Source organism: Mesoplodon bidens (genome assembly GCF_964165515.1).
Source record: "Mesoplodon bidens genome assembly, chromosome: 1".
NCBI lineage: Eukaryota > Metazoa > Chordata > Mammalia > Artiodactyla > Ziphiidae > Mesoplodon > Mesoplodon bidens.
In genome coordinates this window covers 26758049-26782069 of record NC_138176.1, presented here as the reverse complement: position 1 = coordinate 26782069, position 24021 = coordinate 26758049, and the positions used below count along the sequence as shown (strand labels likewise).

At 40.6% G+C, this 24021-nt stretch overlaps 1 protein-coding gene across 1 annotated transcript in view; it reads right to left on the bottom strand.

The window, feature by feature from the left end:
• The window catches only part of PCGF6 (polycomb group ring finger 6), a 28770-nt gene extending 22500 nt beyond the window's left edge, over positions 1-6270 (bottom strand). Inside the window, exons 1-6 of the mRNA XM_081235903.1 lie at positions 5668-6270; positions 4852-4951; positions 4663-4759; positions 3812-3867; positions 3653-3712; positions 2588-2696 (exon numbers count right to left, since the gene is read on the bottom strand). Coding sequence (XP_081092029.1) covers positions 2588-2696; positions 3653-3712; positions 3812-3867; positions 4663-4759; positions 4852-4951; positions 5668-6030 — 785 coding nt within the window. The 5' untranslated portion in view covers positions 6031-6270. The remainder of the gene's footprint in view (positions 1-2587; positions 2697-3652; positions 3713-3811; positions 3868-4662; positions 4760-4851; positions 4952-5667) is intronic.
• Between the last annotated feature and the right edge of the window lie 17751 nt (positions 6271-24021).

The following is a 24021-nucleotide window of genomic DNA, read 5'->3' as shown; positions in this document are numbered from 1 at the left end:
GTACTGTACAAGACTATCTTAAGATCACAAAACATGCATACCAAATTTAGGGGAGCGGGGAATCTCATATTCATTCCAGTGGTTGAAAAATCACTTCCACGGGCTGAACCTACCTCAGGATTTTTGCTAATCCAATTCAAGCAGGGTCACCAGCTGGACCAAATTTGCCCTTGTACTTGTTAAAACTCACCTGCCATTTGTCCTGCCATGAAAGAGCTTCCTATGGGTTACCCTCAGTAGCCTGACTTCAGTGGTAACGCCAAGCTTTTCAATGTAGTAAACATGTGGGGATTTAACTCTGAGGACTGGCAACTTTTTCAAAAGGACTCTTTGCCACATTGGAAGCTTTCTTCCCCATAACCATTTGAAAACAGATAAAAGACTATTTTATGATGTAGACAGACTACGCATCATAATCATCAACATATAAGGTTCAATTCTCTTGTTTTACAGATAGGGAAGCTGAAGCTCTGAGAAGTTAAAAATATAAGTTCCATGAGGGCAAGGGCCATGGCTGACTTATTCCAATTTCATTCCCAGCAGCTAGCAGAGTGCTGTGCTGGTACACAGCAGGACCTTAATAAACATCTTATGAATAAACAGAAAGCGACTAGCTCAATTTCACAAAGCTATATAACAAAGGAGCCAGGACTTATATAGATCTTCTTATTCCAAGTGAGGGCTCTTTTTTTCTACAGCAGGGAATGTGTTAACAATGTAACAACTCCAGTAAGAGGTAATGACTGCTTTGACCACAGACAGTACTCAAGTCTCACTCATTAGGAAGGCCTGCCATGATTAAGTATTGATTTCTCCTTTGGACAGACAGAGGTAATGTAGCACCCCTGTCACATATTTGCCATCTTTGCATTACTGCCACTTGTCAAAAAAGGTATAAAAAAACTGTCAGTTCCAACTGTGCGTTAGTGGAAAAGGTTACATTTCCCGAAAATATTTTTTTTAGAAATATAAATTCCTTTCAATTTTCAAATTTTAATTAACTAGACTTATTAAAAATCAAGTTACATGGTAAAAAGTCAAATACAATGAAAAGTAAGACTTTTTCCAATTCTATACTCATACACTCCAGTGCCCTTTTCTAGAAGCAACTGCTATCAACATTTTCTTATATGTCCTTTCAGGAATGGTCTGTGCCTGTGGGGAAAAAATATATATATATGTATATATGCCCACCACCCGCTTTTAAAAAAAAACATAAAGAGTACATGCTATATATTCTCTTCCACATCTGCTTTTTTTCACTTGAGAAAGTGAATTTTGGCAATAGCTCCATATTAGCACATGCGTTACTAGCACATGTTCATTGCTATATACCATTATTTTACCAGTTCCCTTTTGGACATTTAGGTTGGAACACATTCTTTAATAACAGAAATTGCTGGTTTAAAGTCTGGTATTACATGATTTCTTCTCATTCTTCTAAAGAGATCTTTATTTCATTATCATCAACCACTACTACATGGGCTCTGTGGAGGCATAAGAAAGGTTTCTCACCTCTCAGGGATCCTTAATATCAGTTGAGAACACAGGATGAATACATAAAGAGATAAATACAACATAATACAAGCTAGATACTAAATAAATAATACAGGCAACCTAGAGTTATAAGGAGGAAGTGACTGGGAAGTCAAATAGTCATCAGTGACATAAAATGGAAGATCTAGATCTTCCAAGAAAGGCATTTTAGTTTATCCTGCAAACTATGGAATTATTTTGAAAACTACAGTTTGATACAGGCCAACTCTATGATGACAGTCGGCCTAACAATATTGCAGGATAATGGAGTACACCATATGCTACAGTGTTTGAAAGAAGCAATTTTTATTACTTAGGGAGATATCCAACTACTTTGGAAAATAATTTGGCAAAACCAAGTAAAGCTGAAGACGAACATATCCCAAGACACAGCAAATCTACACTCTTAGAGAAATATCTCATATATATATATAAGGAGATACGTAAAAAATGCTTAAAGCAACAGTGTTTATAATAGCAAAAAAATTGGAAACAAAGTGTTCCACAGTACAAGAAAAGATAAATTATGGTATATTTATTTTAAGGGAATACCAGGCAATGGTGAAAATGAGTGAACTAGTTATACATTTTAGCATGGATGAATCACACAATGCTGAGTGAGAAAAGCAAGTTAGAAAACATGGTATGATACCATTTAAAGTTTTTAAGTGGCCAAAAACAATTCTATATATTGTTTAGAAATAGATACACATGTGGCAAACACATAAAAACAATGCATGGGAATGACAATCATTACTTTTAGGAGAACAGTTATTAACCTCTAAGGGAAGGGGGGAATGAACAGGAAGAGGTGGCCAAGTGCCTCCTGCCATATTAGCATGGTTTATTTCAAAAGCCAGATGATGGAGATACAAGTGGTTATTTTACTACTCTTTAGTACTTTTTTCTAAGTCTTAAATATTTCAGAATTATTTTTTAAAAGGATATCAGAAAAACTCGATATGACCTTAGTTCAGGATGATTTTGTAACTGTTGGGACTTAAAAAATTCTTTATTTTAAAGTTTAGGGTAGAGGTTTAGGGTTACTCACCCAATAAACTCTAGTAATAAAGACATGTCAAGTTCAGGTGGAATACGAAACACTGATTCTAAGACTTTCTTAGATCTTCCTTTGCTCGAAGGGACTGGCTGTGGAACAGCTATTTGATAGCCAAACAAAAAAGTTAAGTTAGAATATAAATATCATAAACTGAGATCTTTGGAAAATAATTACAGAAATTTAACTATGTTGACTATTTAAAAGATCACAAAGCACTCACTCTCCCTTTTTAAAATAATATCAGTTAATCTGTCAAAGCCAGTGAAATTAGTGACAAGCCTGGGGAGCACTCCACAATGGAAGGCAGACATGTATGGCTGGTTTATCAGGGCCACAGAAAGAGCTCAGCATAATAGCAACAATAGCTGTAGGTAGCCCTTAATAAGCACTACTATGTGCCAGGGCTCAGGGCTCATGCTTAGCACTTTACATGCACCATCTCATTTAGCCCTTATTATAACTGCATGACATAGGTACTAATGCTTTTTTCTTTTAAATTTTATTGGAGTATAGTTGATTTACAATTTTGTGTACTTTAACTGTAAAGAAAATGAGATTACAGTTTAATGAGATTAGGCAATTTGCCTAAAGTCACTCACATAGTAAGTGGAAGAATGAAGATTTAAACCCAAATCTAACTTCCATACTGTGACATTACCATCATCATAAAAACTAATATTTGAGCAGTTACTATGTTCCAGGCACTGTTTTAAGTGCTTTGTATTACTCAACGTATCCTTACAACAATTTATAAAGTGTTATGATTATCCCTGCTTTATAGAAGAGGAAACTGAGACATTGAAGTAATTTGCCAAAGTCATACACCTAGTAAGGTGGCAGAGCTAGGATCACACTCAATATAGCTCCAGAGCCTGTACTCTTTAATCCTGATAAATAATTAAATTGGATTATAGTAAATCATGACCTTCAAAATCCTTCTCTCTCTTTGATCATAAAATAACCAGCTATCACCAAAAAGAACCTCAAAGGAAGTAAATTTTATTAAGTTAGTATTCTTTAATCTATAAATACATTATGGTATACACCCAAACTTACCAGGTTTAGGTACTTCTAGACCTCTTTCTTTATAGAAATCATGCATTTGCTTTTTTTCTCCTAAAAAATGATAAAACACAGACTAAATTACACTTAAAATGTAACTAGCAGAGTCAGAGAGATTCTGGGATTCACAACTATGTAATAAAATAAACTTACTTTCCTCTAGATTGATCACTAATTTGTACACTATGTCTTGTAACTGTCGGTCCAACCTAATAAAAGGAAAGGATGGAGAATACCTCAGAATTCAGAAAAATGCATTTGGTACAGAGTGAATGATGCTCTTTGTAAGTAACTGTTTTCTCTTAGGGGTGACTATCTTCTTTCTCAGAGCTGAGTTACTTTTAAGGTAGCACTCATGGTTCTCATCTGAGAGAAACTCAAGTAATTGTATGTGGTCATAATTACAAGTAATTATAGACTCTTGAACTATTTGCTAAATTGCTCCATGTGAACTGGTCTTATTCCCTTAATAAGAATGCAAGCTTCAGGGCAGAGACTGCATTTTGAAAATCTGTGTATCATCTGCAAAACACTCTTCTATGAAGGTAGTAAAAACATAATAGTATTTGCTAAACAAATGAAAGCAGGTCACCTTTAGTGTTTTTCTTCCCTTAGGAAACTGAGCATGAGCTGAAAATTTAATAAGCCACAATGACCTATGACAGACAGGCTTTTCTAAAGAGGCCAGTTATTTCAGGTATTAGTTTTAAAAATAGAATTCTAGATACACAGAAAAGGATAAGCCTAAACTAGCCTCATCAACTTGACTGATGAAATTAAAATCTTCAAGAAAAGAGATCTGTGCCTTTTTTTTTTTTTTAAAGTTCCCAGTGGATATCACAGTGCCTGGTACACAGTAAGTGCTCTATATGTATTTCTTTAAAGAATATGTATTTCCCTTTCTCGTCATTTTGAGATAGGTCAAGAATTTACTAACAACTACACAATTTCAAGCTTTCAGAAAAAGTATACCTAAAATATAAATTTTACTTATATATTCTTACCTTATGTTGTAAAGAGGCTGTGTCTGATGTACTACTATGTTGCATTTTGGACACCTGTTGCTATAGTAAAAGTGTCTTACAATGCAGCTTTTACAAACTGTTGGAAAAAAAATGTTGAAATTAGGATACTTTCAAGACATTTCAAAACTTGAACATATTATTTGGAAATATGATGAACTATATGCTTACATGTATGAAGACATTCTGTAATGGTAGTTGCATCTATTAAGTAACCTTTGCAAATGGAACACAAGATGTATGGGGTCAGCTCAGAGAGATTTATCAGGCGCTGCAAATGCAATGGAAATAGTTTTAAAATACAAGTCCTTGCCTTTTCAAATTCTTAAGCGATAATCCCCAAATTATATGATCAACAATGTGTCGCTTACTTTGCAACATGGAAACATGTTACATTACCTCCAACCCTTCAAACACTCTCATCAAAGTTACAATAACACAATATAAACCAATGTTCCGAAAAGATCTCATTCTTTTGGAGATACTGTATATTGCCAGATGAGGGGCATCTTACTATACGAATTATTGTGAAATGGACTAACTTTCCAGATACTGGTGTTTAATATTAATTCTGAGTGGCTAGGTATATTGTCTAACTTTATGAAGTATGCGCTGCCCCATTAAAAAAAAAAATCTCCCCATTAGAGACTGACTAGGTGGGGAAGGGTTTCCCATCCTCTCAACACCCTGTAGAAATGGACCGTAAGCTCCTGGAGGGCAGCAGGCCGGTACCCTTGGCGCCTACATCCCTGGCACGCAGTAGCTTCAATAATGAGTGAGTCGGACCCAGAGAGCTTAAGGGACTGCAGGAACGTTACAATATGAGTCGGCAGAGAACCGGGCCAGGACAGAAGGCCGGTCCGCGCCACAAGCAGGCAGCGCAAGGAGAGGTGAGGGTCCGTGCAAGTGCCAAAGGCTTCAGCGGCGAGCGGGGAACCCGGCCCTAACTGAGGAGGCCCGGCGTGGTCAAACAGGGGCTATCAATACCTCCTCCTCGTCCTCGGAGTCCGGCCGGCCCCCCTCCAGCCTCAGCGAGAAGTGGCTCATCTCTTCCTCCTCTTCCTCCTCTTCTTCCTCCTCCAGGTCCTCATCCTCTTCCAACTCCTCGTCCTCGATCTCGAAGCGGCCCCTCAAGCGGCCCAGGCTGCGCTCCGGCTCCAGCTCAGGGGGCCGGGAGCCCGAGCAGCCGGGAGCCCCCGCCTCGGGCAGTGGCGGCTGGCCCTCCTCACCCGCTGCGGGCGCCGGGGTAAGGGCAGGCGGGGAGACGGGAGGCGGGGGCGGCATGGCTGCGGCTCCCTCGGCCTTGGCAGAGCCCGCGGTGCCTGCCGTTATCACAGGGACCCCCTCCATGCCAGGGGTAGAGACCAGGCGAGGCGAGACCGAGACCAGGTGGCTCGATAGCGCGGGAGTTCCGCCCGCCTGCCTGAGCTGACAGTGCGCAGGCGTGGGAGGCCTGCAAGGCCAGCTGGGAAATGTGGTTCACCACCCGCACCTAAGCTGGGGCGTAGGAGGAGCCGCTCAGGTATATGGGGCGGGGCTTGCAGGCCGCATCTTAGAGGAATCTCACCCATTTTTTTTCCTTTGAAAGGCTGTCGCTCTGCACTGCCTTCTGAAAACGACGGAATTGATACCTTTTAGACAACAATATTCTGTTTGCACTGACTGATGCACAGAGAACTGAAATAGGTGCTATAACCATGCTGCATTACGAATAATAATGATTTCAATTTGAGTACCAATTATGCGTTTCTTCCATGTAAGATTATTTCCGTTAGGAAGTATTTAGTTTCTATTTTGAAATATGTAAGTTTATTTATTTGGAGGAATTAATGCTTGTATTAACACAGGGTGGAAATTTAATCAAAATTTGAAAGCCATCTATTATTCCCCATCACATAAAGGAAAGACAATTATATTTAATTCAACAAACACTTATTAAGAGTCTGCTGTAGGGACTTCCCTGGTGACACAGTGGTTAAGAATCCTCCTGCCAATGCAGGGCACACGGGTTCCAGCCGTGGTCCGGGAGTATCCCACATGCCGCAGAGCAACCAAGCCCATGTGCCACGTGGTCTGCAACAAGAGAAGCCACCGCAATGAGAAGCCCGCGCACCACAACGTAAGGGTAACCCTGGCTCGCCGCAACTAGAGAAAGCCCGCGCGCAGCAACGAAGACCCAACACAGCCAAAACTAAATTTAAAAAATAATAAATTAATTAAAAAAAAAACCCAAACCTAAGAGTTACCATATAGGGAATTCCTTGGCCGTTCACTGGTTAGGATTCCACGCTTCCACTGCAGGGGGCACAGGTTCAATCCCTGGTTGGGGAACTAAGATCCCGCATGCATGCCAAAAAATAAAGTTACCGTATAACCTAGCAATTCCACTCCTAGGTATATACTCAAGAGAAATGAAAATATATGTCCCCACAACGCCTCTTACATGAGTGTTCATAGCAGCATAGTTCACAGTAGCAAAAAACATTCCTATATCCATCAAGATAATGGATAAATAAAATGTTGCATATCCATTCAGTGGGATATTATTTAGCCACAAAATGAAATAAAGTACTGTTACATGCTTCAGCACGGATGAACTTTGAAAACGTTAAGCTAAGTGAAAGGAGTCAGTCATAAAGGGCCACATATTGTATGGCTTTGTTTATATGAAATGTCCAGAAGAGGCAAATCCATAGAGACAGAAAATAGTGATTGCCTATGGCTGACGTGATGGGAGTAAATGGGGCGTGTATTTTTAATGGGTACAGGGTTTCTTCTGGGGGTGATGAAAAGCATGAAAATTTAATGTGATGATGGCTGCAAAAAAACATTGGATTGTATACTATAAATGTGTGAATTGTATGGTATGTGAATTATACTCAATAAAGATAGTTAAAAGTGAGAGTAAAATGGCAAATATGAAAATAGTACATTATGATTGCATTAAACTTTTTCTTCAAAATTATGCTCAAAAAAGAGGTCATAAAAATTGTGTAATACATATGGCCAACTTATCTTTGATAAAGGAGGCAGGAATGTACAGTGGAGAAAGGACAGCCTCTTCAATAAGTGGTGCTGGGAAAACTGGACAGGGACATGTAAAAGTTTGAGATTAGATCATTCCCTAGCACCATACACAAAAATAAGCTCAAAATGGATTAAAGACTTAAATGTAAGGCCAGAAACTATCAAACTCTTAGAGGAAAACATAGGTAGAACACTCTATGACATAAATCACAGCAAGATCCTTTTGGACCCACCTCCTAGAGAAATGGAAATAAAAACAAAGATAAACAAATGGGACCTAATGAAACTTCAAAGCTTTTGCACAGCAAAGGAAACCATAAAGAAGACCAAAAGACAACCCTCAGAATGGGAGAAAATATTTGCAAATGAAGCAACTGACAAAGGATTAATCTCCAAAATTTATAAACAGCTCATGCAGCTCAATAGCAAAAAAACAGACAACCCAATCCAAAAATGGGCAGAAGACCTAAAGAGACATTTCTCCAAAGAAGATATACAGACTGCCAACAAACACATGAAAGAATGCTCAACATCATTAATCATTAGAGAAATACAAATCAGAACTACAATGAGATATCATCTCACACCAGTCAGAATGGCCATCATCAAAAAATCTAGAAACAATAAATGCTGGAGAGCGTGTGGAGAAAAGGGAACACTCTTGCACTGCTGGTGGGAATGTGCATTGGTACAGCCACTATGGAGAACAGTGTGGAGGTTCCTTAAAAAACTACAAATAGAGCTACCATATGACCCAGCAATCCCACTACTGGGCATATACCCTTAGAAAACCATAATTCAAAAAGAGTCATGTACCAAAATGTTCATTGCAGCTCTATTCACAATAGCCCGGAGATGGAAACAGCCTAAGTGTCCATCATCGGATGAATGGATAAAGAAGATGTGGCACATATATACAATGGAATATTACTCAGCCATAAAAAGAAACGAAACTGAGCTATTTGTAATGAGGTGGATAGACCTAGAGTCTGTCATACAGAGTGAAGTTAGTCAGAAAGAGAAAGACAAATACCGTATGCTAACACATATATACGGAATTTAAAAAAAAAATGTCATGAAGAACCTAGGGGCAAAACGGGAATGAAGACGCAGACCTACTTGAGAATGGACTTGAGGATATGGGGAGGGGGAAGGGTGGGCTGTGACAAGGCGAAAGAGAGGCATGGACGTGTATACACTACCAAACGTAAGGTAGATAGATAGTGGGAAGCAGCCGCAGAGCACAGGGAGATCAGCTCGGTGCTTTGTGACCGCCTGGAGGGGTGGGATGGGGAGGGTAGGAGGGAGGGAGATGCATGAGGGAAGGGATGTGGGAACAGATGTATATGTATGACTGATTCACTTTGTTATAAAGCAGAAACTAATTAAAAAAATAAATAAATAAACTTTAAAAAAAAAATGGATAACCAGTGGACCTACTATATAGCACAGGGGACTCTGCTCAATGTTATGTGGCAGCCTGGATGGGAGGGGAGTTTGGGGGAGAATGGGTACATGCATATGTATAGCCGAGTCCCTTTGCTGTGCATCTGAAACTATCACAACATTGTTAATCGGCTATACTCCAATATAAAATAAAAAGTAAAAAAAAAAAAAAAATTGTGTAATAGAAATAATTCCCGAATTTAAAAAATGTCTGTCACATAAGATGACACTGGACCAAAGAAACAGAGACTAAATAAGACTAAGCACAGTTTTTCTAACATGGTTTTGTGAACCCACAGATATATGTTTGGTACACATCATCATGTGTTAAGGAATGTTAGATAGCCCCTTCCTGTTCTTAAAAAATAAATAAAATAGTTAAAGGGGGTTTTGTGTGTGTGTGTGCTAATGAAATGTCTCCAACTGATAGTTCTGAGATCCAAATATTTTAAAGTGTATAAGGAAGAGTCTTGTCATTTGGGGTGGGCGTGTGGATACATTGGTAGACACAATGTTGGTTTAGCTTAATTTAGATGCTCTGCAAGATACTTAAGATACTCGGCAAGATAAAGCAACCCATGGCTTCTTGGTTGAGACTACTATCAGAAGGGCCCACTGAGGAAAGAAAAGGAGCCAGTTTGTGGTAAACCACTGCAACATAGTTAAGTAAAGCAACAATCTCCTTAAGATTACTTTGGGTACAGATAGGTAGAGAACACTTTAACCAACAGCTGAAAGTGAATACTTTTGCATATCCTGTATAAGTCATCCAAGCAGCAGTTTCTCAGGTTTGGGAGTTTGTTTTCACTTCATTTTCCCCTTGTAAGAAGATATGCTGTTGTTCCACTGGAAAATATTGGAATTCTGAGGAAAAACCTCTACCAGGTGGGAGTCAGAAAAGACTTGAAAAGCTGATAGCCTCTTTTCAGACATGGCTTTGGCCAAGTCCTATGCTTGTAAATGGCAGAAGAGCTTGCACTTTGGAGCATAGTGGTCCATGCCCTGCAGGCTATTCAGGCAGGAGGGGACAAAGCAGCAGTCAGCCACACACCCGAGTAAGGATGGGCTCCCACAGAAGAGCCAGGTCAGGGCTCCAGCATTGTAGGAGAAGTGGGTCATGCTTATCTCGCTCCATGAAGAACAGTGTATCTAGACAGAGAGAAAGACAGTTTGATGCAAGTACCGAGTCTGCAGGCCAGCAACATTGGCTTTGGATATAGACATCTGCTGGGCATAGTAAACAGGGCATGCTCTTTCATAAGTCAGGGCCTGGCACAGACCCAGGCACAGGAGCTGGAGAAGTGGGGAAATGGTCACTCCTTTATAAGATAAAAATGTGCAAGTTATTTAAATTCCCTCATGATGGGTGAGATCACCCCTTCTCTTTATTATGAAGGGCTGCGTTGGCATGGATGAAGATCAGTGGCTGCCTGATGTCTGCTGCCTGTTCCACAAGTCACACCATGTCCTATTAATAGACCAAGCAACACAATCTACAATAAACACAAGTTATTGAAAACTTAGAGTATTTACTAGAGGAGGCAGCAATAGCACCTGGAAAGACGTTGAGGAAACCAAATAGTGGACCTGAGAGCACTAAATAGGAAACCAACACCCTAGAACAGAGATTGCCAATTTTTTTTTCTGGAAAGGTCCATATGTAGTAAATATGTTTGGCTTTGTGGGTCATACAGTCTCTGTTGCAACCCCTCAACTCTGCTGCTGTAGCACAGAAGCCGCCATAGATAATGCATAAACAAAGAATTCCGTGTGCCAATAAAGCTTGATTTATAAAAACAGGCAGGTTTGGGAATTCCCTGGTAGTCCACTGGTTAGGACTCCATGCCCTCACCCCGGGGGTGTGGGTTCAATCTCTGATCAGGGAACTAAGGTCCCACAAGCCGTGTGGCGCAGCCAAAAAAAAAAAAAAAAAACGGCACGTTTGCTGACTCCTGCTGTAGAACAACTAACATCCTAGAATTAGGTGTGGACTCCCACACCAGCTGATAAGCTAACCTATGGAGAGAGAAGATATAATAGGAGTAAACTGTATGAAAATGGAGGTTGGGGGAAGTGCTGCCTAGGTAAAGTGGGTAGCAGATGAATGGGAGATGAGATTTGAGAGAGGCTTCAGATTAGGCAGGAGCCTGGGGACCAAGGGAAAGAATTTGTATATTATTATAACTGGGGTGAGAAGGCACTGAAGGGTTATAGGCATGTAAAATTTTAAATAAAATTACATTTCAAAAAATCACTCTAGCTATTGGGTGAAAAGAGGGGATGTGGTAGGCTGAAACAAAGCCCCCAGGAGGATCTCCACATTGAATCCCTGGAACCTGTGAATGTTACCTATTTGAAAAAAGGATCTTTGCAGATGCAATTAAAATCTTGAGATGAGGATCTAACCCTGGATTATCCAGGTGGGCCCTAAATACAATGACACGTGTTCTCATAAGGAAAGGCAGAGGGATATTTGAGACAGACAGAAGAGGAAAAGAAGCAGACACACAGAGAAGGTGATGTGAAGACAGAGGTAGAGATTGGAGTAGTGTGGTCACATGTCAAGGAACATCAAGGAATGCCAGTAAATACCAGAAGCTAGACGAATCAGGTTTCAATTCACACCCCGCCACACACACAGAACCTCCAGAGGGAATGCGGCCTTGAAAACACCTTAATTTCAGATTTCTGGCATCCAGAACCGTGAGAGAATAAATTTCTGTTGTTTAAAGCCACCAAGTTTGAGATAATTTGGGTTTTATTGGCCATGCCACGCAGCTTGTGGGATCTTAGTTCTCTGACCAGGGATCAAACACGGGGCCACGGCAGTGAGAGAGCCAGGTCCTAACCACTGGACCACCAAGGAATTCCCCTGTGATAGTTTGTTATAGCAGCCTCAGGAAACTAATACAGAGAGTAAGAAAAGAAGTAAAGAGATCCTTTAGGAGCCTCCTGCAATAATCCAGATGACAGTTGCTAATTAATGGTCTGGTCTAGGGTGATGGCAGTGAAGAGGGAAATATATTGCCAAAATAGAGATCTATTTCAAACTAGGACTTGGAGAAGACTGGATATGGGTTAATGAGTACTGGCTTGAGAAACCTGGATGATGGCAATGCCAATTACTGAGACAGGGAGGGAGCAAGTGTGGAGTTCAGTTTTGGATACACTGGGTTTAAAATGCTGGATAATCATCAAGAGGAAATATAGAACAAAGTATTAGAGATACAGGAGAGAGGTATGGGCTAGAGATAAAAATTGGATAGTCCTTGATATTTAAATCCCATGGAAATCAGTGAGACAACGTAAGGGGAAAATCACAGAGAGCGAACAGGGTCCTGGATCTAGCCCTGAAGAACATCAATGTTTAAAAGCCAGATAGATCCAGCAATTACACTTGGGGGTATATACCCAAAATAACTGAAAGTAGGATCTCGAAGAGACTTTTGTACACCCATATTCGTAGCAGTGTTATTCACCAAAACCAAAAGGTGGGAACAACCCAAGTGTCCTTTGATAGATGATGGATAAAGAAAATGTAGTATGTATATATACAATGGAGCATTATGCAGCCTCAAAAAGGAAGGAATGCTTTTTAAACACTGCTTCAATATGCTTATGCTACAACATGGATAAACCCTGAGAACATTATGCTCAGTGAAATAGCTAGATGCAAAAGGACAAATATTATATGATTCCACTAATATGAGGTATCTAGAGTAGTCAAATTCCTAGACACAGGAAGTAGAAGGGTGGCTTCCAGGGGCTGGGGAGGAGGGACTAATGGGGAACTATCATTTAATTGTTATGGAGTTTCATTTTGGGAAGATGAAAAAAGTCATGGAGATGGTTGCACAACAATACGAATGAACTAAATGCCACTGTACTGTACACTGAAAAATAGTTAAAATGGGGGTTGCCCTGGTGGCGCAGTGGTTGAGTCCGCCTGCCGGTGCAGGGGACGCGGGTTTGTGCCCCGGGTCCAGGAAGATCCCACATGCTGCGGAGAGGTTGGGCCCGTGAGCCATGGCCGCTGAGCCTGCGCGTCGGGAGCCTGTGCTCCCCAACGGGAGAGGCCACAACAGTGAGAGGCCCGGGTACTGAAGAAAAAAAAAAAAAAAGTTAAAATGGTAGATTTCATGTTATGCACATTACCACAATTTTTTTTAAAGTAATACATTCTCACTGTGAAGAATTAAATTAACACAGAAGTGTATAAAGTAAAATACAGAAGTCTTTCCCCATGATCATCCTCTAAAGTCCATCCATAAGTGGACTTTAACACACTTATGTTTCTAGGGTACCTGGTATCACACTGGCATATTCTTCAGTGGACATCCTTGTATGTGCATATCAGATAAGTATTTCCATAATTCTACAGGTGGAATTGGTGGGTCAGAAGGTCGAAATATTTTACATTTTGGTCACACATTGAAATGGACAAGTTTTTATTTTATTTTAAGCCAGGGTATACAATGAAAGGTAAGAATGTAGTGAAAATAGGCCCTTTTATTGCTGGTGGCAGTTTAAATAGTACAACCTTAAAGAAAGCAATTTATTAACATTTATCAGGAAACTTGAAAATGCTCACACCTTTTACCTTATAGCAATTCCACTCGGGCTTCTTTACCCCAAGGAAATAAATAAATGAATATGTAATATTTAGCATTGTTTATAATAGCCAAAATTTGGGCATAACAAATATTCTTCAATAAGGGAATGATTAAATATGTCATGAAAAAATTATAACTATCTCCTTGTTCAAATATTCCTCAGTCATTAAAAATGATGGTTATGAAGACTCTAATAACATGATTAAAATACGTATAATTACAATTGGGTGAGAAGAAATAGTAACAAAATGATATCAATGGTTATGTTAGAGTATTGGGATTAATGTGGTTTTTCTTTGTCATTCTTGCTTTCTATTTTTGTAGAAAAAAGTGATATTTGTTTAAAGATTAGAAAATAGATAGAAATTATCAAAGGAAAGGAAGTCCTAGGTAGAAACAAGTTTCTTCATGGAAATAGATATGTTGATGCTAAACTTCAAATGGAAAAACAAACATGCAAGACTAACCAGGAAAACACTAGGAATGGACAATCTCTACAAATATTAAACACATTATAAAACCTTTCTAATGAAAACATTGTGGGAAATTCCCTGGTGGTCCGTTGGTTAGGACTCTTCGCTTTCACTGCTAAGGGTTCGGGTTCAGTCCCTGGTCAGGGAACTAAGATTCCACAAGCCGCGAGGTGCGGCCCAAAACAAACAAACAAACAAATGAAAAACCCCACAAAAACATCATGTGTACTACTGTATGAATAACTAGATAAACGAGAAATAGAATAGAAAATCCAGAAATAGATGGCAGTACATATAGAACTTCAGTATATGATAAAAGTGGCATCTCAAATCACTGGGGCAAAGACAGACTTTTTCATAAAGGTCCTTAGGAAAATTGGTTAGCCTTTTTGCAAGGAAAGAGTTAAAATAGCAGGTCTCGTGTATGCCTTCCTATCTTCCAGGGAACCTAGAACCACAAGTGATCTTTCGTAAACCTCTTGGAATATGCCCCTCAGAATGTTCTTTTATATCAGTGATTGATGATTTGCTGTGTACACTTGGAGCAATGGACCATGCTGTCCCAGCTTGTCAGATTGGTTTGCACAAACATCAAGACTGATGATTTGCATGCAACTGATTTCATTGCTGGGGTCCAGCCTGTTGCCATGGCTGGCTGTGTAGCAGGATGTGCCTCCCATATGACCAGCTGCCCTGCACAAAAGACTCAGATTCTAAAACACAAACAAGATTCCTTGGGGAGACATATACCACATATGCCTGTAGTTTGATGCGAGAGAGAGAGAGAGAGAGAGAGAGAGAGAGAGAGAGAGAGCGTGTCCTGTGCAGTCCTGGATGGAAAAGATGCAGAAGCCTGAATTTATTCTCTGGACTCTGCCAATATACATCTTTTTTCTGCTGCTTTTGTTCTGCATACGTTGCTGTCATAAACCTTAGCCTTGAGTATAACCTGCAATTGAATATTGTGTATATCTTTTGTGAATTGCCGAACTTGAAGAGGTTGTGGGACTTCTGAAACACTTTTGAAAAAGATAAGGTTAGATCCATACCTCACACCATATACAAGATTCAGTCTCAGATTGATTAGAGAGCTAATTGGAAACTATATAGGCTTTAGAGAAAAAACATGGGTGAGTTCCTCTTTAACTTGGATGAAAGAAAAGGATTTCTATCTAGATTTAAAATCCAGCTGAAATAAAATAAAGATTGATGAGTATGACTTCATTTAAAAAAAACTTCTGCATGGCTCCCAAAACATAAACAGTATCAAAAGACAATGGACAGGGCTTCCCTGGTGGTGCAGTGGTTGAGAGTCTGCCTGCCGATGCAGGGGACATGGGTTCGTGCCCCGGTCCGGGAAGATCCCACATGCCACGGAGCGGCTAGGCCCGTGAGCCATGGCCGCTGAGCCTGTGCGTCCGGAGCCTGTGCTCCGCAAAGGGAGAGGCCACAACAGTGAGAGGCCCGCGTACCACAAAAAAAAAAAAAAAAAGACAATGGACAAACTGGGAGAAAATATTTGCAACACTTACTTGGATAAAGAACTAATATACCTAATAGATTTTTAAAAACTTAAAAATTAGAGAAAAAAAGATAAAACTTCATTCCCCAAAGTAATAAAAAAAAAAAAAACCCAGCTCCCCAAATATAGAAAGATGTTCAAACTCTCTAATGATAAGAGAAAACATAAATTAAAATGACACTGAGATTACTGGGTTCTGGTCAGGATATTAAGAACTTTATTTACTTTGTATTTCCACACTGAATACAGGTAAAAATTCTGGACAGAATGCATGGAACAGCTACCTGAAGACTGCAGAATACAAATGTTAACAGGCAGGTTGGGGAAGGAAACCAGAACTCAAGGTACCACTGAACTATCACTGTGTTTCCCATTTTGTTTTTCCTCTGGTATCTCCTGGCCTGAACTCAAAAACTAGCTGAAACCCAGAACTGTGCACCAGGTGTGAACAGATAGAACTCTAAGAGAAATCCTCTATTAACGGTCTGAGTGTCAGGAAAGGAGGCCCCTGTAGGTCATAGAGAGTGAGGGAAATCCAAAGTTTCCTTTGTTTTTCCTTTCCCATTCTCTCCCACACCAGTCCACAGGAAAATCCACAGTAGCAATGGAGGGGAAGACAGAGGAGGCCAGGCCAGCACCTAAAACTCTGAGGGAACTCAGATCCCAAGAGCAAGGGGCTACCCCCAGTGCTGTTTTCACTGTTTATCCTCTTGCTTGGCTCCAGGGCAGTTGCATTTGCAAGGAGTGCACAGAACAGCAAGGAAGCCAGAGAACCAGAAATGCAAGTGTTGGGGAGATTAAGGAGGTCAATAAAATGGTACCATAGAGTTGTGTATGAACTTCTAGGCTGACCTTCAAGCAGCATATGTGAAACCAAGCAGGACACTGTGGGGCTCCTGGGCACAGAAGCCTTTCTGTGTCCCCTGTTCCTTGTTTGTAAGGAACAGACTACAGCCTCCATGACCTTCCCTGAGTCCCAAAGTGTAGATTCAAGCAGATGCTAATCAGGGAAGGGAGGGGATGCAGAGACAAGGGAAGAACAGCCAAAAAACCATAGTGTAGCCTTGGGGCAGGGGCCTGGTTCCTCTTCAAGGGATACACATAACAGTACCTTTAAGCTCTTTATAGGACTGAAACCCCCAACAAATGGAAGATGTCAGCATTCTTCATTCCAGAGAAGACCACCTGGGGCCAGATTAAAGGAACCAGAGAAGCTCATCAAGAGATTACCTGAGACCAGATTAAAGGAGTGCAGGCCCTGCACACACCTTAATCTTATGAGCAACCCCACCCCTGAACTATTGTTATAAAACTCCTCCCCAAATCCTCCTGGGTTGGGACACACAGTTTTTGAGAGCAGGAGCTCACTGTGCCCCTGTTTGCCTGGCAAAACAATAAAGCTATTCTTTTCTACTTCACCCGAAACTGTCTCTGAGATTTGATTTGGCACTGGTGCACAGAGGCTGAGCTTTTAGCATCACTCCTGGGCACAGAAGCCTTTCTGTGTCCCCTGTTTCTTGTTTGTAGGAAATAGGCTTCAGCCTCCATAACCTTCCCTGAGTTCCACAGGGCAGGTTCAAACAGTTGCTAATCAGGGAAGGGAGGGGATGCAGAAATGAGGGAGGAGCAGTCAAGAAACAATAGTGCAGCCTTGGGGCAGGGTCCTGGTTCCTCCTCAAGGGATACACAAAACAATATCTTTGAGCTCTTCTGCAGAACTAAGACCCCCAATAAATGGAAGATGTTAACAACTTGATGAAGCATTCTTCATTCCAGAGAGAAGGTCACAGTTTGCTAACCCTGAGAATCACAGAAGCTCATCAGAAGACCACCTGAGTTCAGATTAAAGGAATGCAGGCCCTGCACACACCCTGATCCCTATCAGCAACCCCTGCCCTTGAACCATTGCTATAAAACTCCTCACCAAATCCCCCCCAGGTTGGGACACAGTTTTTGAGGGCATGAGCCCACTGTGCCCCCCTTTGCCTGGCAAAGCAATAAAGCTATTCTTTTCTACTTCACCCAAAATTCTGTCTCTGAGATTAAGTTTGGCACTGGTGCACGGAGGCTGAGTTTTTGTCATCATATGCATGGATCTGAATCTAATCACTGTTCCACAGGTTTTGAGAACTAAGATACAAGGTATACCACTGCCTAGGAATTTCCTTAATTTGATAAAGGGCATTTATAATAACCCTACAGTAAATATCACACTTAATAGTAAAAAATTAAGCATGTCCACTTTCACCTCACCACTCATATTCAACACCATATTGTAAATTCTAACCAGTGGAAGAAGGCAAGAAAAAGAAATAAACAGCATACAGATTGGAAAGAATATAATAAAAACTGTGACATAATAAGAAATATATATTTGGTTTCTATTCACTTCCCCCACTCACTTCCTGGCATATAACTCTTAAAACCTTTGGAATCTCTGAAATAATGTGTCTTTTTGTATGCCAGTAAGATGACTAATGGCTGAGGACTCCTGGATAGCTTCAGGATGGAGTCCAGTTCCTGAAAGAACCAACCATGTGATTAGAAGGTTGGAAATTTCAGCCTCACCATCCTGACTTCTGGGGAGGGGAGAGGGGCTGGAGGCTGAGCTAATCACTAATGGCCAATGATTTAATCAATCATATCTACATAAAGAAGCCTCCATTAAAAATCCTAACTGAAGGGGTTCAGAGAGCTTCTGGGTTGCTGAACACATGGAAGTACTGGTAGGGTGATATACCTGGATAGGGCATGGAAGCTCCATACGCCTTTTCCCATACATTGCCCTACGTATCTCTTCCATCTGGATGTTCCTCAGTTGTTTCCTTTAATAATAAACTGGTAATCTAGTAAGTATACCATTTCTCTGAGTTCTGTGAGCTGTTCTAGCAAATTATCAGGAGGAGAGGGTTATGGGGACCCCAGTTTATAGCAGGTTGGTAAGAAACATGGAAGGCCTATACCTATGACTGACATTTGGTGGTGGGTGGTGGGCAGATACCAACCTCAGATTGATAGTATCAGAACTGAACTGTAGGATACCAGCTAGTGTCAGACAATTGGTCAGTGTGGGAAAAAACCCACACATCTGGTGTCACGTGTTGAGAATAGAGAAGAAAGTGTGTTTTCCCTTTTATTGTCCCTATTCACAGAGGACATGATTGTCACTAGAGAATACACACAAAAAACTTCTACAACAATTAAGTGATTTAAGTAAGGTCATAGGGGACTTCCCTGTGTCCAGTGGTTAAGACCTCACACTTGCAATGCAACGGGCATGGGTTTGATCCCTGATCGGGGAACTAAGATCCTACATGCAGCATGGTATGGCCAAAAAAAAAAAAAAAAAAGTCATAGGATACCAGGTCAGCATGCCAAAATCACCATTATTCCTGTATACTAGCAATGAACATATTGCTATATATTAGTAATTTGGTATTTTGTTATGCCACCCCTGGGAAACCAATACACAAGGGTAAAAAAGATAAACTGTGGTACATCCATACAATGGAATGTTATTTAACAATAAAAAGGAAACACTGAAACATGAAATGACATGCATGAATCTCAAAGGCATTATGCCGAGTGAAAGAAGCTGGTATCAAGAAGCTACAGGGTGGCTTCCCTGGTGGCGCAGTGGTTGAGGGTCCGACTGCCGATGCAGGAGACGTGGGTTCGTGCCCTGGTCTGGGAAGATCACACGTGCCACGGAGCGGCTGGGCCCGTGAGCCATGGCCGCTGAGCCTGTGCGTCCGGAGCCTGTGCTCCACAACGGGAGAGGCCACAACAGTGACAGGCCCGCGTACTGAAAAAAAAAAAAAAAAAAAGAAGCTACAGGGACTTCCCTGGTGGTCCAGTGGATAAGACTCCACGCTCCCAATGCAAGGGGCCCAGTTCGATCCCTGGTCGGGGAACTAAGATCCCATGTACTACAACTAAGCCCACGCACCTCAACTAGAGAAGCCCTCATGCCACAATGAAGACCCAGCGCAGCCAAAATAAATAATTAAAAAAAAAAAAGAAGCTACATACTGCATGATTCCATTTATATGATATTCTGGAAAGGGTAAAACTATAGGGACAGAGAAGAGATCAGTGGTTGTCCGGGGTTAGAGGTGGCGGGAGGATTTGACTCCAAAGAGCCAGCATGAGAGAGTTTTTTTAGAGATGGAATTGTTCTGTATCCTGAGTGTGGTGGTAGTGACACAAATCTAGAAGATGTGTGGAAATTCACAGAACTGCATGCCAAAAAACAGTTCAATTTCAGTCTTCTAGGAATTTATTCTGAATATATAATCCCACAATACAAAAATACATATACAAAAGATTATTCACTGCAGCTTTGTTTGTAATTACACAATATTGGAAACCAGCTAATGCCCCATACAAAAGAGTTGTTGAATAAGCAACTGAACACCCTTGAGATGGAGTACTATGCAGCTCTTAAAAAAAAAAGAATGTGGAAGTTCCCTAAAAACTGTTGTGATTTCCAGGAAACACTGTTAAATGAAAAAAGCAAAATACAAAAGAGTATGTATAGCATACCACCTTTTGTTCAAGAAAGGAGAGAGAAGGAAATACACATCTATCTGTATATATGAGCAACAATTAACATAAGAAAGATAAGCCAGTTACAATTTAAGATTTGCATAACTGGGACTTCTCTGGTGATCTAGTGGTAAAGAATCCGCCTTCCAATGCAGGAGATGTGGGTTCGATCCCTGGTCAGGGAACTAAGATCCCACATGCCTTGGGGCAACTAAGCCCATGAGCCTCAACTAGAGAAGAGAAAACCTGTAAGCCACAGCTAGAGAGAAACCCATGTGCCTTAATGAAAGATCCCACATGCTGCAGTGAAGACCCAACACAGCCAAATAAATAAATAAATATTTTTAAAAAAAGATTTGCATAACCACCATCACACTCAGGCTATGATTGGAACCTCTGGGTTTGGTAAGAGTGGGGTGGAAAGGATAGAGGGAGTGGACATAACACTTCTCTCTATATACCTTTTCACATAGTCCTTTCACATCAAAAAAAAGAAAGAAAGAAATCAACAAGGATGGGGGAAACTTTTAAAACTGAATACAAGGAGAAATAAATGAGCCAAAGCATATTTCAAATGAAAAAGATAACCACTGTGAATGGTTATCAAATTACTTTTGAGTACAGAATTTGGACTATATGCCTTCAGAGTAAAGACAAAAAAGCACAGAAAGTCCTCACATTTGCTCCGTTCTGATATCCATGAATTTCAATTACCATATTTTAGTCAAATAACAACAGTCCCCCAATAACAAGGTTCAAATTTCAAGTTACCATAGTATAAGAACCATGAGTAATTGTATAAGCTTTGCTATACAATTCTCCAGTCCACAAATTTCTAAGTAAACAACAGAGGCACACTGTGATCAGTGACCATCACCTCACTACTTTTAAAGTTGGCTGGTCATTGGTCACTGCAATTTTGTTATCAGCAGTAGTTGCCTTGTCTCCTTGTCTGCCAGTGATAAACTAACTTGACAGTTTACAAAACTGGATAATTGAAAGAAGGAATTGGCCAACAAAGATGAAAGTACAACAAAAAAGGAAAAGTGATAAAACTAGAAGGGAAATTCCCATAAATGGAGTTAGTGAACGCAAACTTATGGACAGAAATGAGGAATATAGTTGTGATGAAAAGGGTGATATCCCAGAGGAAGTGACACCAGGATAAAATTTTACACTAAAGGAACTCTCAGAGATATTTTACATCGAAAGATAAAATGTTGGAAGCTGAGCTGTGAGTCTTTCAAGCCCAACTTGGCCGCTAGCTTCTTGCAGTCAGGCTTGCTGATGTACTTCTGCTTCTGGAACATCTTCTCCAGCACCTTGCACTGCACGTCGGAGAACACGGCTAGACGCAGCATGCCCCTACGAGGCTTGCTGCGGGACGCCAGTGGCCAGGAAAAGGTCCCCGGGATGGGCACGACGCTGGAGGACACTGCGGAGGCCAGGGGTGTGAGGCTACCTTTGGCAGATCTTTTGTGTGTTTTGACCAACCATCCATCCATGTCAGGTTCCTCGCTCTCTATCACCCAGCATCCTCCTAGCCTCCGGGTACCTATGGTCCCAAGCAGACACCGCAGCCCCAGGTCTGCCTCAAGACCTTTCTGTCAGCTCTAGCAGCTACTGTCTTGTTCTTGTTCCAAAAAGAAGAATCTGGATTGGCACAGCTCAGTTTTGCTAACAAGTTTTTTAAGCGTAAGTCACAGCTTACCAGACAGGATGCTCTCCAGCCCAAGGCCACCTCAGTTCACCTCAGCTGAGGCACAGAGCAGTGTGAGAAACACGTGGTGCATAACACAGCTCTTTAGAGCAGTGAGGACTGTAGCTCTTGCTGGGCTCGTCTGCACTCAGTTCTAACCCAGGTTGTGTCTAGGACTGCTCCACATTCATTGTCTTCTTAGCCAACAAGAATAAATGCTAGGGGACTTCCCTGGTGGCGTAGTGGTTAAGAATTTGTCTGCCAATGCAGGGGATATGGGTTCGAGCCCAGGTCCAGGAAGATCCCACAAGCCGCGGAGCAACTAAGCCCGTGCGCCACAACTATAGATATAAATGAATATAGATATGTGTATGCGTATATGTACATGCATATGTGTATTTCTCAGCTTTGTCAACTGAGAGGGCCTAGAAGCAGTGACACACCTAGCACCCTGTTCGTGGTTTCTAATACCACTAAAAGGAACCAAGTTTCCTTGGAGAAATGGCTGATTCCAGCTCTGGAGCAGGGAAAATACAAAGGGAACCGAGAACCTCTTATTGTGCTAAAAAGTAAGATGGGCTATGTCAAAAGAACAAAGGAGCCAGTTCGAAGGAGTTTTTAATGGTTACATCTTGAATAAATTGAACACCAAAATAAAAACGATGATAGTAACAGATGATAATGTATTGAATATACTAAGAATCTATCAGTCCACATTGATATAACTAACTAAATAAATGGGAGAAGAGAAAGCTCTTTCTTATATTAGAAAGCCAACTGATAAATGTAAAAGGAGGGATTTCCCTGGCAGTCCAGTGGTTAAGACTCCAAGCTTCCAATGCAGGGGGTGTGGGTTCCATCCCTGGTCAGGGAACTAAGATCCCATATGCCGAGTAGCACAGAATCGCCAAAAAAAAAAAAAAAAGAAGTAAAAGGAATGATGGAACTAGAAAATCACCATTTAGTGACCATCATATTAATAATTTATGTAGGCGAGAATCATCAATGGATGCTGAAACTAGTGAGTGAAAGTTTGAGAGATAACAGGATATTTACATAGCTTCAAAATATCTCCCTATAACATGCTTACAGTGGAGAAACCTGGCAGTCACCACTTTAACCAAATTATTAAAGTTAACATTGACAGTAATGGCAGTAATCCACAGCACGTGCTTCCTGATGTGATGCACTAGAAGAACTCAGCATGACTTCTATAACATTCCTGCCAAAGATGCATAACCTGAATCTATCCATAAGGAAACATAAGACAAACTCTAACTGGAGATCAATCTACAAATTAACTGGCCCATAGTCTTAAAAAATGTCAAACTTTTGAAATATAACCAAAGATTCACATTAAAGGAGGCTAGAGAGATATGACAACTGCATGTAATCAATTATCTTGGAATTTCTTTTGCTATAAAGGATGTTATTTGGACAACTGGAAAAATCAAAACAAGGTGTGTAGACAATTATTGAGACAGTAGTGTTGCATCAATGTTTATTTATTAACTTTGGGAATTGTCCTGTGGTCGTGTAAGAGAATGCCTGGTTTTGAGCAAATACACACTGAAGTACTGATATTTAAAGGGCAAAGGGACATCATGTCTACAACTTTTTGTGTATATATATATATATATTTTTTTCTGAACTACGAAGAGTACGTTGAACTGAACTGAACCACTGAGAGTAAGTCTGAACTCTATATCTATATATAGAGAGACCTATCCATCCATCTTATCTATCGAAGGATAAAGTATATGTAGGAAATGTTAACATTTGGGGAATGTGGGTGAAGGGTAATTGGGAATTCTTTGTACCACTTTTGCAACTTTCCTATAAATCTGAAATTGTTAATTTTAAAAGTTTTAAAAATAAATTAAATCTGGAAAAAAAAATTAAAGTGAGGTAGAAGAAGGCAGTGGCAAGGGAAAAGTCAAGGAGTGGTCAGAAGAAGGAGGAAAACATGGAAAGGTTTGGGTTCCAAAATCCAAGAGAAAAGATAGTTTCAAG